Consider the following 16,567-nt stretch of genomic DNA (forward strand, 5'->3'; position numbering starts at 1 on the left):
ACTCAGTCGGGACAGTTTGGAGTGTATGGTGCCTGCTGTGGTGTGAAGTACAGTAGCCAAAGATTACATCACATCAGATTAGATCAAAACAAAACAGGGTTTACATATTTTAGGGCCATTCTTACTGGTGAGAAGGCCTGATGGGTCAGTCGCCTACACTGCAAGGACTTGCTTCAGAGTCTTTGGGAGCTTTCAAAGACTACTCAGTTTTATATGGCATCAGAGAGCTCAGCTGCATTTAAATAGCTTTCTTCCCGGTAGGCGATCCAATTGTGTGTGTCCAATAAGATAATTTGCTAATTTCCCCCATTATAGTGGAGCCAGGCATTACTTGGCTTTAATAAGAACATCAGACTTTTGAAGGATATTTCACCTTGGTGTAAAGTATAGTAATCAACATCAGGGAGTGTTGGCGTGTGTTCGTCCATGTACAACAAATCATGCATACTGTATATGACTACTGACAATTTTTCAAAGTGAGCAGCACTGCTTTTTTCATACTACAATATAAAAATCAATTCGCAGAAACTTGAACCTTGCTTCAACTCTGTAATTGATTGCGGTGAACAATGTGGTTTTATTGTCCTCACGGTGTTATCATTGGATCATATCATGTCATACAGATTGATTTGAAAAGTCTGCTCTGCAGCACGCAACAAAAACATACTTGGGAAAAACAAACAATTACAATGAATATTAAAATCTTACAGCAACCTCTAAATCCTTATGTAATACCCTCATCTTTTTAATCTTAGCTGAACTACTGAAGTGAGGCAATCTTAACCCATCCAGGGAATCATTTAACTCTTTATGACTTTGTCAAACAGTTTGTTTCTAATGACTTCATCTCATTTTCTGTTTCCATTTTAAGTAGTGCTTTTTAAAAAAAAAAAAAAAAAAACGATGTAGTGGGGTCCTGCGGGACCCCAGTCAAAAGCACCCAATTCTGTCTATGAAGTTTTAATAGATGAAAGTATTTCATCTAACATGAACAGTAGTTCATGTTTGCCATGGGTCCTAATTTGAAGTATCACACACTATAAAGGGGGATAGAGTCACTCTGTCAGTCATTTTGAAGGAGACAGACACAGGTTTCTTCATGTGTTCTGTCGACGACCCTAAATTTTCATTTTACACAATATTCAAATTAACTTTCCTACAATAATAATTATATGTTTTTTTTCAGATGACATTAATTACATAAATAGTATTGTTTTGAGAAGAAATAAGTTTCGAAATAAATTTTGCTATGTCGGTTGTTTCTTACAGTAGTTTATTCTTGGGGTCAGCAGGAAGTTTGATGACCCACCTTTAGCCAAATTTATCCTTGTCACAACTACTCAGAGCTGCATTCTATAAAAACCTTGTATTTCTGAATCATTTATTGAGAAGATTGCATCTCCCTTGGGCCTCCATTAGAGTGTTGACACGCAGGGGCAGTGGTGGGCCTTTCACGCCTGTGTGCACAGGCAGCCAGTCTCCAGGGCCAAACAGCTTTATGCATTTTTATGGCTGGATTCACCACTGGAAAGTGATCTTTCCCGGGGCTCTGGAGACAATGGAAAGGGTGAAGTGGTACCAAGGAGGGCCCCTATGCTCAGCATGAGATGTTTAAAACAGCCTGAGGGTGCAAATTCTGAGAAATGGAGCTCAAGCATCTTTCCACCAGTCAATCAACCGGCTTGTCTGCCAGTCAGACAAATACAGCTCTTACACCATACAGAGCCAGATATTCAGAGACGTACTCATTAATCCACCAAGTAGACACCAGACGGTGGTAGCAGTTGTTACATTTTGTAGCAGCAATGATTTACTTCAGAAAGCTGAAGAGACTGATTTACAGTCCACTGAATGCCTCTGGTGTGCTGGAGTCAGATGCAGCTACAAATGATGTGGGATGTCATCATAAGTATTGAAGGCACATTGCGAGGGGGCAACTGAAAGCAGTTTGCAAAGATGTACTATATCAGAATCACTCTGTGTGACTTTGTAGAGAACAATATGATTGTCTTTATCGGTCAGGTATAATTAATATCACGCTCTAAAGCAGAAATCCATAACTTTTGAAATGTCCTCCAACTACAGCAAAGACAGAATAACATCTAGTATCTTTTTTGTTACATCCTCTGTGCCTGCATTGATTTTATCCAGCTATCAAGCAGAGTAAAATGTCTTTGTCCAACTAGGTAACTTGAATGTAAATTAATAATGATCGAGGGGTAGGCGATATGATGATATATACCATGAGATAAATGTATACTGTCAGAGATTTTGCCATGGTAGCAAAATCCTTTAACATCTCTGGATGTATTAGACCATTGTTGGCAATGTTGTAAATCAATGAGCAGGATGGGTTTATGGTTTTATGATCTTGCATCAAGGGTAGGGTTAAATCATATTAATTTGATTTGTAAGATTTGTCATTTGGTGGATTAGACAAAACACACAGTTGTGCCTGGTTAGTTTGTCCATTAAGTGTTTCTCAATTGATTTTCCAGAAAATGTATCATATTACAATATCTATTAATTTCCCAATATGAAATAACATATACTGTGATAGAGGATTTTATCCATATCGCCTACCCCTATTGTGTAGTCTATTTGCACTATCGACAAGGAAAAATGTAACCAGAATATGGACAGCATCAAAGCAGTAAATTGACATTTTTTGTGTTTTGCTCATTTTAAAGTTACTACAAAAGAACTTTCATTTTGTGTTGATTTTAGCGGCCCTTGTGGACAAAAGCAGTAGTGTTTTCCCAAAATGAAGACTGCATTTCCCATGAGCACCACCGCCTCGTGTCGTAAAGATCTTGGCTAGCGTGTGCATTTGTTTTGGAAGCATGTGAAAGAAAGACACTACTTATTTTTAATACTATTTTTCTTTTTTAAACATAGCTGTTGCTGCAGGATGCATAGTGATGAGGTAATGTATCTATTTGTGGCTATGTAAGATTAATAATTGTAATATGATGGTGAAGCAAAGTAAACTTTGTTTTAGTACCATTCATATACCTAGGTTACATGTAAGGCTGCATTCACCACAAAATCTGCCAATGCAGTACCTTACCACGGGGTTGTGAGGAGGTGTGGGCGTGTTTAGGAGCAACAGCCAATTGGGAAACTCCAACACTGGGCCGGCTGACCAATGGTGTAACTTCATCACTCAATGAGTCAGTCAGTCAGTCAGTGACATTTGGAGTATTAGGACTGGTCTATGGCCAGTCCAGCCAAAAAGAGGAGCTTATCTTTAATCTTTGACAAGTTATTTTTGGTTGACTGACAAGGACTCCCTCACACAGACAAACAAGTGTGTCTGTCGAGCAAACATTTTTCCATCTGGAAGTGACTTCATCAGCAGAGTCACAAAAATGAAGCTTCCGCCTACACTCTACAGAAAAGCTTGAATTAACACAAAAGGATTCTGCTGCCTTTGCCTCTTCTTGCTCTCTTTAAATGTGTTGCCTTTACTTTTCTGGAGCCGTCTTATCACTGTGTCCTGCTGGCCAATGTGCATTTACTTACGTTTCCTTGTCAAATAACCTTCTGTGTGCTTTGGGCTTGAGGCAGCAGGGATTTATGTCACAATACCATTTTTAGCTTTCTAAAGCCGCTTGTCAATATGCTGCACAGTGCTATCGGTGTGCTGCTCTGAGAAAGTAAGAAAGTTGGAAGCCCTGAGTGCAGGAGCTTTTACACTAGAGAATCATGCATTTGCTGAGATATACAGTACCAGTGAAAAGTTCCCGTTCCCACCTTCTCATTCACTTGAAGTGTGTCCAAACTTTTGACTGGTAAATTCCAGTCTGCAACCTATGCATGGCCTTTACCAAGTTGTTAAATTAGTCAATAGTGTTCAAAAGCTCTTAATAATGCAAAAGGGAAAGAGCCTCTCACCTTGCTCTGACCACTGAGACTCTAGTCATTGTATCTGTGATTTGCAGATACACTACAGACACTGAGGACAATGAGAAAGCCTTTAAGCCTTTTGATTGGTTCAGTGGGTGTCCCCCTGAGAAAACAGTACAAACACGGACCCCAAAGCTCATTCAGACAAGAAAGTGTCCCATTACAAAAGGATCTCTTCTGGAATTTCTGCCTACTAATTGTTCACCCTCACATGCATTCCCACAGGTGCAATGTAACCAGACATAAACAGGTTGTACCATAACTCTATTATGCTCTACTGAAGCAACTTATTGGTGATGTGTCTGTCATTGCCTCTCTGGTCAACACTGGTTCTAAGCTCGTAGACGAGCTGACTGGTTTAGACAAAGTAGCCCCACATTAGACTAACTTAATGTGACAGAGGAGGAGTGAATCTCAGGGAGGAAATCTTTATAGATGGAGCCCTGAGGCTTGTTCTTCACTGCAAACCAACTGATTTTGAAGTGCAAAACCATCCTTCACAGATATCCAAACCAAACACATAGTCATTGTTCTGTAATTTTAAGAAAGGTGCGCAAGCTGCTGTGAATGATAGTCACTATCCAGATTTAAGATAATTTGATATCCTGATCTAATATTCAGGATAGTGTTCCATTTAATTTTTTCACACTGTAGCTGTGATTCAGATTCATTCAGTCAAATGTACAGGTAAAGTGGTAAAAGGGTCATTCCCAACTGATGTTTTCTCCTGTGATTTCACATTCAATCAGCCCTCTTCACAAAAATAGGAGAGGCTGCTGCTGGGAAATATCCCTTTTCAATAATGATAGAAAAAGACCAAGAATTCAGAGGGGAAATTACAGTTTGACAGTAAAAAGATAACTGTGTCTAAATGAATTCTCTTCTTTCCCAGTAAGCCTTTTCTTTCTGCCCTCTATCTCGTGCAGTCTTGCTTTTCATTAAAGATCTGACGGCTGCATTTTATTGAAGCAGACACGCAATGCTTTAACCAGCTGTTTTGTTTGTGTCAGCAGATCTGTAAAGTAACAGTAAAAAGGACAGTTTTGCAAGCAAACTATCAAGTGTGATAAATAGGTGGAAAATTGAGTCTCGTTCGAAAGTGACTGTAAATGCGCAGATGAAATGCTCTGACACAGGAAGGCAATCAGAGTTCATCAGTGCACAGTCAGGAGGGGATTGTGAGATGAAACCAGCGAGTGTGTGCACCCTCGCAGGAAGGGGTTTCATATCATCAGCACAGTATCACTGATAATCATGCCAAACAGAAGGTGCCACGGTACTGGAACAATTACGCCCGATGGGTGTCCACGCATATTTTAGAGACAGCAGGCTGCAAAGAGCCAGTGATGAAGATGTGCCTGGTAGGCTCCAGCTTCCTTTGCCTGACACGAGGTTAACTTTGGAAAAGAGGATGAAGCTGGAGCTCACTGAGCTGGCTGCTTCCTTGTTTAATAAAAAAAAAAGCCCAGGGCTGAGGCACACTGTGGAGGTTATAGCCTGAGACCAATTAGTAGACCAAGTAGTCCAGCTTTTAACAGTAACTTCTCACAATGACCCAGACAGGGAATAGTTTCCGTTAGAGTGAAATGTTCTTAAATGCCATTTATAAAATGGAGACTGATGACAAACCACTAAAGGCTCACAAACACTAACAGCTGCCCCTGCCAAGAAATCCAATACTGTACTGCTTATGGCTGTTGGACTAATAAACAACAGACATTTGTCAATGTGTGAATCAGCCTTTGCCAACAACTCAAATGTGCATGTCTGCTACAATGTGTTATGCCTGTAGACTAAACCTAAATGTAGTTACTGCATACTGTACTAGTGCCCAGTTCCTGTAGAGGTTAAGAGTACATGAGAATAAATGTCAGGTCTGAGGGGCTGATTTAGTCTGAATTAGCGACACTGAGTCATTGCCCGACAGCCTTTCTCTACACTTGGGGAGACTGAACTGGCGCATCACCACTAGGGCTGTGCAAATGCCAAAAAATGAAGCATTGTTTATATGCTAATCCCAAGCATGACACCAATTGTGCTGCTCATTCTGTTTTGGGGGTATTTGTCACACTTTTTACTAAGAAAAACCTAACTGGCGTGCAATAAGGGGAACAACTCGGGGGGGAAAATCAATAAAAATATATACGGTATGCTAACCAGAGATGTGGATAGTTAAAGAAAACAAAACGTGTAAAGCTGGCTAGAAAAAAGACCAATCCAATGACAGGTTGGTTCTAGCTCTGCATGGTTGTCTACATGGGGTGTATTTTGAAATAGGTTCACCCACAATGCTCAGCTGTACTGTATGTGCAGCTGAGAAATGTTACAGAAAAGCTATTAGAACCAGGCTGGCAGTGAAATCCATCACTGGTGTGCCGAAGGACTAATGACTCAGAAATCCTCATTGAGAAACGTATTCATTTTCTCGCCTCTAGGAAGACAACAGCATCATTTAGGCACACGTCACAAACAACTCTCCATCAAACGCACATCTAGAGCCACTTTTCAGGTGCTGAGTGTACATCCTGTTTGGATCTCAGGGACCGTGCTCACACAGTGTTTTGTAATGGCTATTTATGAATAACCGTGAATGCTATTGTGAATGCTATTCACTTTAGAGATGTAGAGTAGTAGAAAGAGAGACTCCACTCCTCCATCACTCTCCTTCCAAACGTCTGTGAACATTACAGGATTAAATAGACGGAAAACCATATTCACCTGCAGTATGTGCAGTATGACCATGGTCTATGTGGCCTCTTTTTAACACTGTAACTTGTCAGTGACGCAGATATTAAGTGCAAGGTTTGTTTAAGAAACATTTGGTACTGGTTAGCTTTTAAAAGATTTGCAGTGTGCCAGTTTAAGATCAATTTGGGGAAAAAAGAATAACACTTTCACTTCAAACTGAAGATGCAAATCTATAAGGAAGTTTCATGAGTTACTAATGCTATCTGCTAAAGTAACACAAGCCATTCCTTAAATGCAGCCACAATCATGATTTGGGGCAGTAGATGCAGAGCAATGGGACATATCATAGCTGTTAGGTCTGTTAGCCTTACAGTTAGAGACATACTGCTGCCTCGGCTGATGTAACACATCCTGTGCTTTGCAGTTTTCGCTTACATGAATTTATCACACAGTTAATTATCACTTTTAATTCAACCATTTTCACCTTTTTCCCCAATAATTACTCAACATCCTGTTCACTAAAGCCTTAGCAGACAAAGCTTTCCTCCAAACTTGCAGATTGTTAGTTTCTGTAGCGTGTTTGATCTCACCAGATGATAGTCTCATTGTCCAGTTCTCTGAAACTAATTTCCCCTGCTTTTATTTGTGTTAAAGCACATTAACAGTGTTCATAACATCGTTGAGCAGGGTCAAACAGGGTCGGAGCAAAACGTATCAATTATAAATAATTTTTGAGCGGCGACAGTCTTGAGAAGACGGCTTGGCATTTAGCTGAATAGAACATTCCTCTCCCATGGATTTTTCCCTTAATCATAAAATGCCAACTCACATTTCACCCATTCAAACTATCTAACCGCTCGGAAGCTTTAAAAGCAATTATCCATGTTGCTCTATCCACAGCTCTCTCTTGCTTTACTTATTCTCTCAATTCCTCACATTTCTGGGGCAAACGCTTGCACATTCCCATCATGTTTTGATGGCCCACTTTTGGTGACACTGCTCTGCAGACTGTTTCTCTGGTTCTCAGCGTCATCTTGTATCACATTATATCTGTGTATGCCATTAAACATGGAGGCCTTTTCTCATTTTAATTAAAGCTACAAAAAAGAAATGTGTATTCTGTGTACACTCCCTTGTGACTTTTATCATTGTTCACCATTGAGCTAAGATTAAGAGGCTATTATATGTATACTGATTTGTTCCTTGGGTCATCACTCTGACATCATGATGTCTTTGTCAGTGTTGTCACTTTAGCAGCCTATTTTGATGGCTGGTGATTTTAAACAGTCTTTAGATATTCTGTCACTATACATTACATGTGTTCCTTCAGCTGCCCAGGGCTGCCTATAAGTTAATAACCCTTATCAAGAGCTGCCACTGAGCTATTACAATGACAGCCAATGTCGGACCATATGCTGATCAATTGGTTCCATACCTTAGGGAGATAAGCCATTTTGTTTGTCGCATTTCATGGAGTATTTGGCTTCGCTATTTTCTTTTGACATCCTTCTGGGAGCAGTATCAAATGATATCAGATGAAACCTGTGATTTCATACACTCCCGCTGACCAGTGCATCCAGTACAAGTTATTTCCTGGAAGAAATCATCTGTTATCCTCATCTGCTCCTGTCTTCCTTAGATAATGACTGTGATAATTACTGGCTGGCTGTGGCTCAATGGGAGAGGAAGTTTTTATAGATTTGTGTCAAAGACACAGAACTCATTAAGTTTATTTTTTACTCAAGGCTTTTTTGTTTTCGCCCCATTAGCCACTGGAGTTATCTTTAGAAGTTTATTTGCAGTAATGGGCTGACAGTTTGAGAATTAACCCCATATATGCAGTTTATAACAGTCTACATCTTTATCTTAAGTCTTCATTTCATTTGTTACAAAACACTGATTTCTTTCAACAATGTATTGATTGTTATATATATTAGTGCTGGATGAGAATTTGACATTGATTGACTTTCAACAGAATCGTACTGTGATTACATCCTACAGATTTATATTGTCCAAATGACTCATTCCAAACAATTTTTAATTAAAAAACAGGGAAAAAATGTTACTTAAGATTTTGTTTTACACAAATGAAGAGTTTGGACTCTTGTAATGCATAACAATGCAACACAGCTCATTGCTTTGAACATCAGTTTGATTACTTTATATTTACAATATTTGACATGTCGTGATATGCAGGGGTAATAGAAAATATCCTTATTACTCTCATCATACTGATTTTAACCATATTGCAGCCCAAATACTATAGAGTGCTGGTTCAGGAGTTTGAATTTAATAAAATAGAATAATTCCTTATAAGAATCAGACTAATACCATAAAGTATCACGAATTATTTGACTGTTTCTTCAATAAATTAGATTTTATGAAATATTTTAGTTTTACTCTAAAACTAAAAACAGTCAACATCAACTAACTATTTCAATGCACCGTTTCTTGCTACAGTATGAAACACATTAATTCAAAATTCACTAGAATGACATGTAATTTCAGTTTCTCTGCGTGGCTTGACAGAAACATATGTGATTTTATGATCCACAATAAAGGGAGCTTCATAATAAGTGTAATTGGTTTTGGGTTGCCCTCTGTGTGCTCCCAGTCCCAGCTGAAGTGGCAGGGTCATGACTTGAACTCTGTGCAGCTCGGTCAGGAGGCTGAATGGGTCCGACACATTAACCAGTACAATTGCTCAGCCAACTGGGACATAAGAAAATAATCTGCTTATGAAACCAAAGAAATTACCTCAGGGCTCCTGGTATCTTTAGCCTTATACTGCTCACATAAACACACACACACACACACACACACACACACACACACAGTCAATGGCATCATATTTCCACTCCTCCAGCTATAAAGTGATACAATCTTTTATTAATGGTCTGGGCTCCTGCGTTGACATGGAGACCATTTTAATGATTAATCTGAAAGTGCCCATTGTACACATGGGGCTCTTTAGGAAGTAAGAGAACCACTGTGTTTTCAGTTAGAGACACACCAGAGAGATCTTTTTACTTATTTTGTGTCTGTCAGAGATGTCCATCAGCTTGTTTCAGGAGAGATACAGACATATTTGTTTGTTGGCGACATGCCATGACGCACAGCATTTGACTTAATCCATCCTCAGTGGATCATAGGATTTTAGTTTAGTTGGTTGCAAACTCTTTGAAGCATACACAATGATGTAATAATTATGAAGGAAAAATGTTTATCCAAACTTAATTATGCATCAGGCCTTATACTCCAGTTATATCTGTTTGTGGAGTGTTAAATGTTCAATGTAAAACATTATGAAATAAATAATCATATGTATAAATCTAAACAAAATGTATGATATATGTGATTGGCTGTTTCTTTAACCAGCCAATCACCTTACTTGCTCTGCTGTTTGTTTTGACTTACAGACAAAGACTATGAGATGATTTGGTATGATAATATTAAACCATCAATTACTAAAAACTTTGCTATAAATAAAAACTGAGTTTGAAAAAAGCACAATTTGAAATAAACCTACTGGAATTAATTGAAAATAACCTGCAATAAACTTTACATCATAGTTACTTTATATTATGTGTTTTGTCTGTATTTATTCATATGATAATTTATTTCATAACCTATTTTTTATTTATTTAATAGTGAACACTGGGTCTCCATATCAGTTAGGTGACTACTTTTTAAGATTATAAGCACAAAGCGATTGATTGAGTCAGCAACCAGGAATAAACAGCCCTTGTAATTTACATTAATATACAAGGTAAACATTGAATTCTTGATGAAGCCTGCATTTTCAGGACAAGACTGAGCTTCTGCCTTTTAATTGTAGCCAAGATTTAATGGTGTGCACTGCATTTGTTATTTGGATTTCCCCTCCAGAGAAATTTTCCAGTGATGCTGTTTTGTTATTTCTACATTATTCTCTATAACAGTGACACTTTGTCACAAGTGATTTCCTACTGAACAAATCCATCTCCATTACAGACTTGTTATTGCATTCATATCCCTGTAGTTTAAACCTCTCTCACAGTTTATTTCAAACTTGTTTTTCATTGACAGAAGGTTCAAGACATGGCCTATTTATTCACCAAATACAACACAGAAGGATTGTTTGTTGTAAATAAGGTCACACCTGGTTGTTTTAAAACTCCCTCCACCACAGATCAAATGAATAAAACCTTTTGTAAGTCTGTTGAGGCTCCTGTAGGGTTATATTGCGATGCCAATCCAGACAAGGAAATGGTTCGTTAGTATTAATTAGAAATTTCAGAACATCTTTTCTCTCCTGCAATCACCTCGATCTTGTAATTAGGGAGACCAGTGGGGGAATAAAGCAGCTGCGCTCAGTGTTGGGCAGAGATGGAGGTAGGGGGCACCAGGGAGCAAGAAGGACGGGGAGGGGGGGCAGAGAGGGCGGTTTGTGGGAGTGCTGTGGAATACTAACAAACTTGCGCTCTCATTGCGCTCTCTTTGCAACAAAAGAGCAGATGTCCCTTCTGACTCAGTGTGTCCTCTCCATTCAGAACCCTTTTTTAATTGTTGTGGGCTTCCTCACTTGCTCCTTATTATAGGCCCGGTGATAAAAACCAGGGGAGGAATAATGCATTACAAAAAAAATCACATATATTTTTAGCCTGCTTTGTGCTTTGTGTCCATGTTGCAGTTTATGTGCACAGAGCTTGCATATGTTTAAAGCTGCACTCATTTTATTTTAATTATTTTTACCAACCCAATTGGCTAATAGATTTAGCAACAAGCTGATGAGCATAGTGGAGCATTTAGCAGCTAAAGAACCAGATATTTCCCTCAGGAGTTGGTAGAGACCAATACAAAGCAAAAACAGGACTTAGTGTTGGATTTGAATTCATCAGATCGCCATGAGACGACTCTAAATAGATGCTAATGTTGCTCTGGTGTCTGCTGGATTTGTAAATAGGAAACTAAATAGGAAACCACTGCCCCCAAATGGCCCCCCCAAAAAATCAAGTAATGCAGGTTTAAGTTAATGCAGGATTGGAGGATGATTGACTGATCCATATGAAAGCTATAGTTTGCAAAAAATCACTGTACACTGTGTACACATTTGTCTGTGTGCATTTTAATTTTGTACATGTGTCATGATATTTTAAAACTACATTTAGATGTGTGTATGTGTGTGCGAACACCGCAAAGATCCTTTCTTCTGTATTTTATCCAGGCCCACTAAGTTAGCAGGGATGTCAGATTGGTTAGTAATGTTCCAACGAGGAAATAATCTCAAAGTGACAGTAGCGAGCACCCATGAAGCCCCTCGGTCTCGCTACAGAAAGGTCAGTTACCTCCAGTAGAGCAACTCCTATTGGCATTTGGTCACAGAGAATCACGGCGATTAAGCGACAAGCCCGGCATCGACAGGCCTTTGTCCTAATGAAGTGCCTGTTATCTGCAGTCTGAGTAATGACGTGGAGGAGAGTGCTGCTAGTGACACTTCTACTGCCACCACAGGGCAAACAAGCACAGGGAGGGGAAGGAGGAGTGAAGCAGCTGACAGCGGCTGTCCAACCTTGACCTGAACTGACCTCCTCTTGAATCATAATGAGGGCTGAGACCTGAGTGGCCATCAGACTGCAGCTAATGGTTATATATATATGGTTAAGGCTGGGTATGATTTTAAAATGTTCATACCTTAGTTTAGCAGTGTTTTTCAATAAAATCATTCCACTTAATTTAATACAGTTTAACACTAGCGAAATGTCCTGATTTAGATCAGAAAATATCTACAAAAAGAATCAGTCAACAACAATCTGGCTAAGTATTCATACCTTGATACTTGACAGTTTTCAATACTCAATACAGGCAGTAGGTATTGAAAAGGTAATGAGGTTTGTTTGTAGATATGAGTGTTTCCTTCTTAAACCTGCATTAACTGATTTTTTTCTGCCACCTGGGATAGTGCAACAAGCTGTAAAGAAAATAATATATATATATATATATATATATATATATATATATATATATATATATATGGCGAGCATGTTAGCAAACAGTAGTTACTTATACATCCAGCAGACATGAAGCAATGTTAGCATTCATCTGAAGTCGTCTCTATATCCCCTCAATGAATATAAGTCCAATATTCACTCTCCTATTATCTCTGTTTTGTTGTTGGGCAGATAGTGTGCAATGGGGTTTTTCTCTTTTTTTTCTTATTTCCTGCTGCGTCTGGAAATAACACTGATTAAAGCAGCAAAAGTGAACCAAAACAGTACAGCTGCTGGCCGTCAAACCAGAACAATGTGTTGAAAGACTGTGAAGCACAGTAGAGCTGAGGGTGAGAACTCTCTCTCACATTACACATAGATGTTTTACCCATTGCTCATGTAGAAATATTGATAAGTGCAGCTTTAACAGACCATTTAGCATGTGGACATAACTAATTTTAACTTGAACTTTAAATTTTACAACAAAGATTAGCAATACTCTCATTGGAAAATTTTCCTTTCCATGGAATAAACTGTTCCTCTCACTGTAGCCTTCAATTGTCATGAGCAGTGACTCCTGACGGGCATTTGTGTATATATGTGCTGACGGACTAATTAAAGTGCTTCTACAAAAAAGCTTCTATTGAGATGGTTATGGGATGTGTCACAAGTTCATGATGTCTCTTTAGCAAGGAGGAGGACATTGAGCCACTGGAGTGGCACTAGGATTAATGTTTGCTGTCTTCCTGACACTGATTAATCACACCCACCTTCTAACCTCATCACATTTACGGGAAAAATGCTCTGATGCAGGTGCTTTAATGCCACAGAAATCAAGATGCTGAAATGTCAAAGTCAGCTCCTGAGTGCAGGTTTTCCTGTTGAATGAAAATACTTGATGTAAACTCTCAAGTTTATAATATCCAGGCTTGTGAATTTACTTGAAATTTTGTTTTTTTCTGATATAATGGTACAATTTTCTTGACTGTTCTGACACTTTCCAGTTGAGGAATTGTCACTTATTATTCTACCTGGCTTGCCGAAGTGATGCGCCCAGTTGTAATCATCCATCTTATTGTAGTTATGCAAATTATATTTGCATCCCTCATAGGTTTATAAAACTCCTCCAGAGGGAAAACAATGAATTATGTTGAAGAGCAGTACTTAATTTGCTTCTGTCCTGTCATCTTTTTGTGAAGAGTAGCACAGTGAACGCTGTGGGACGTTTCAAACTACACAGAAAAATCTGTTCCGGTCTGATCCAAATTTTCTGGTAAAAGCCAGGATGTCCAGTTGAAGCTGCTCAGCGATTTTATGCAGGCTACAGTGTTGTGAACAAGGTGGAGGGTATCAGATGTGTATTGGACACAGTCTTCTCTCTCTGTGTTGTGGTACACACAGCTGTTTCTCTGAGGGAAGCTTCCTTATGAGGTCCAGAATGCAGAGTATTAGTAAAACCCCAGCGAGATCTCAGCATATTTAATCCACACTCTATTTGAGCTCTTCTTTTAGCCGTGGACGGGGTTTATTCCACAGACTTCAAATGGCTCTGGCTGTGTATTAATATTGAATGAATCAAAGATATCTCTGGCAGGATTTAAAGCACATTCTGCTAGCAGGAATTACTGTATTTCTCATGTTGAAAACCAGGACAGTGCCTTTCTGTTGTTGAATCTTTTCTCGGCCACATGTTTGTGATTTGTTTTTGTTGACATTTCTCGCTGAATTGCCTTTTTTTTCTTCTCTTCTATCACAGCGGGATGCAAAAGGACAGTATCTGTTTGACCTCATCTGCCACCACCTCAACCTGCTGGAGAAAGACTATTTTGGCATCAGATATGTGGATCCAGACAAGCAGCGGGTAAGCGTTTGTGTGTGAGCATGACCAGGGTCCTTTATGTGCACGCTTATGTTCATTTGATTCATTTATCAGTTGCTGTATGGGTATTTTTAAATAATAAGATTGCTTCTAGAGAGAGACCCAAGAACAAAAGGTCATATCCATTCATGAGAACATGGTGCTATGTCACACAAGTCTATGTCTCAAAAAGATTCACAAACATTAAAGCAAACGGGCTTTAAAGTCTTTTAGGTGGATGAGAAAACCTAATTGAGAGTGTGTTGCAGTTTATTTCAACTACACAGTGTATAGAACAGTATGTACACATACATGTGTGTGTGTTTTGTGTGAAGTTTTTTAAATTAACTAGTCCAATGTGTTGGTACCATTACTGCTGATTTAAAAAAGTAGTTTGATATTTTTGGCAAAAATACCATTATTCGCTTTTTGTTCAGGGTTAGATGAAAAGAGCGATACCACTCTCATGTCTGTGCGTTACGTATGGAGCTGGGAGTTGGTTAGCTTAGCTAACAACACATTAATTTGTGAGTTTTAGAAGTCCTAGATGGTGGATTTTTGAACTTGGGACAGAGGCAGGCTAGTTGTTCCCCGTTTCCAGTCGTTATGCTAAGCTAAGCTAATCACCAGCTGGCTCCAGCGCTATCCATCAGTCTTCTCATTTAACTCTCGGCAAGTAAGCAAGTTAAGGTATTTCCAAAAAAACTATTAATTTAATATCCAGAAAAATATCCAAAATTAATCCAAACTTTGAATTGAAGTAAAGATGCTAAACCTGAAATCTTTCTTCGTATATCAAGTGAGTCCAACATTTCAAAAGCAGTAGTGGTCAAATGTGAACTCAGAATGGCTCCATACAGACATGGCTTTGTTGCTTTGTGTCTATATAAAAATTACATGCTTGGCTATACTTTAAAAATTGATCAGATTTGATTTTAGTCCAGGGATGAGAGTGAGACTGTGGACCAGAGTGAAAAGTTGTGTTCCTCAGATTTCCTTATTCACGCTGCCTTTCAGAGTGACGGTTGTTCCATCAGACTCCTCTGCTGAGAGGCATGTAGTAGCGCTGCTTGATTCATGAAGTATTCACATGTTCACGGATCATTTTGTTGTCCTGCAGACAAGAGCCAAGTCCTGCTGATGCTGCCTTTCCTATGCTGTCGCTCAGGACTATTTTGGTGGTTGTTGCTGTGGGTGGGTTTTAGTTGGCGAGAAGGCAACCTGGGAGAGAGATGGAGAGTGAAAATGCTCTCAGAGAGAGTGATGAATCTGGCCACAGACGCAGATCCTGTGTAACTGTCACCACCAGCAGGAGCTCACTGTTAAATCAAAACCTGTTGTCTAATCAGCCTTACTGCTCTGACAGTCTCTCAAGAGACCTCCACTGCAATGAGAGCTGTTTGATCTGATTCGCCTGAAATCTTTGATGATTTCATAAAAGAAAACCCCACAAACTCTATATTCTATACAACTCTGACATATTTAGGCGCTCGAATCATCATCAAGAGGTTCTGTGGTTACACGAACAGGTTTCCCCAGAAATCTGTCAGTAGTGACGGCTGAACATCATAGTGACTAGTGTTGCAAGTGTCAGCTGAATGATTAGATGTTTGTATTACTCTGACAGGATTTTTGTGTCGCTATCTAATTATTTACATTTATCTGTTTTCCTTCCTAATGCAGCACTGGTTGGAGTTCACAAAATCAATTGCCAAGCAAATGAAATGTAAGTACTGTGAGTTAATGTTTATCTTTGCGGATAATCTTGGAAATTGGATGATTAAATCTTTCATACTCACTATGAGATCTGATATAATGTATATTTGAATGCATATAATAAACTGTGGCGTTGATTTAACAAGAGAAAATTAAACAGTGTAAACACTGATAATTAATTATCTAAAGAAAAAGTTCAGCATTTTGGGAAATGCGCTTATTTGCTTTCTTGTTGAGTTGTTTCTTGGCTGGAACACAGTAACTTCCTAGAGTTTCCACTGGTTGCCTGGCAACTGGTCCTGGCCAGAAAATAGCACATAACCACTCATAAAATGCTGAATTTCCATTTCTACACATCAGTTTTGTATGAATTAAATACACAAGATATAACGTGCTAATCGATGAGCATTAGAGGTGCTGGTAGGCA

The 16,567-nt window shown here is 39.0% G+C and overlaps 1 protein-coding gene across 8 annotated transcripts in view; it reads left to right on the top strand.

The window, feature by feature from the left end:
• Positions 1–16,567, top strand: part of LOC121897678 (FERM domain-containing protein 5) — a 60,945-nt gene that overhangs the window by 28,723 nt on the left and 15,655 nt on the right. For all 8 annotated transcript variants that reach the window (XR_006096269.1, XM_042412344.1, XM_042412345.1 and 5 more), the window contains 2 exons: positions 14,323–14,427; positions 16,108–16,150. Coding sequence is in view for 7 of the 8 variants with exons in the window: in XM_042412344.1 (XP_042268278.1) it covers positions 14,323–14,427; positions 16,108–16,150 (148 nt within the window). In the remaining variant the exon portion in view is untranslated. The remainder of the gene's footprint in view (positions 1–14,322; positions 14,428–16,107; positions 16,151–16,567) is intronic.

This window comes from Thunnus maccoyii, chromosome 5, assembly GCF_910596095.1.
Source record: "Thunnus maccoyii chromosome 5, fThuMac1.1, whole genome shotgun sequence".
NCBI classification, from domain to species: Eukaryota; Metazoa; Chordata; class Actinopteri; order Scombriformes; family Scombridae; genus Thunnus; species Thunnus maccoyii.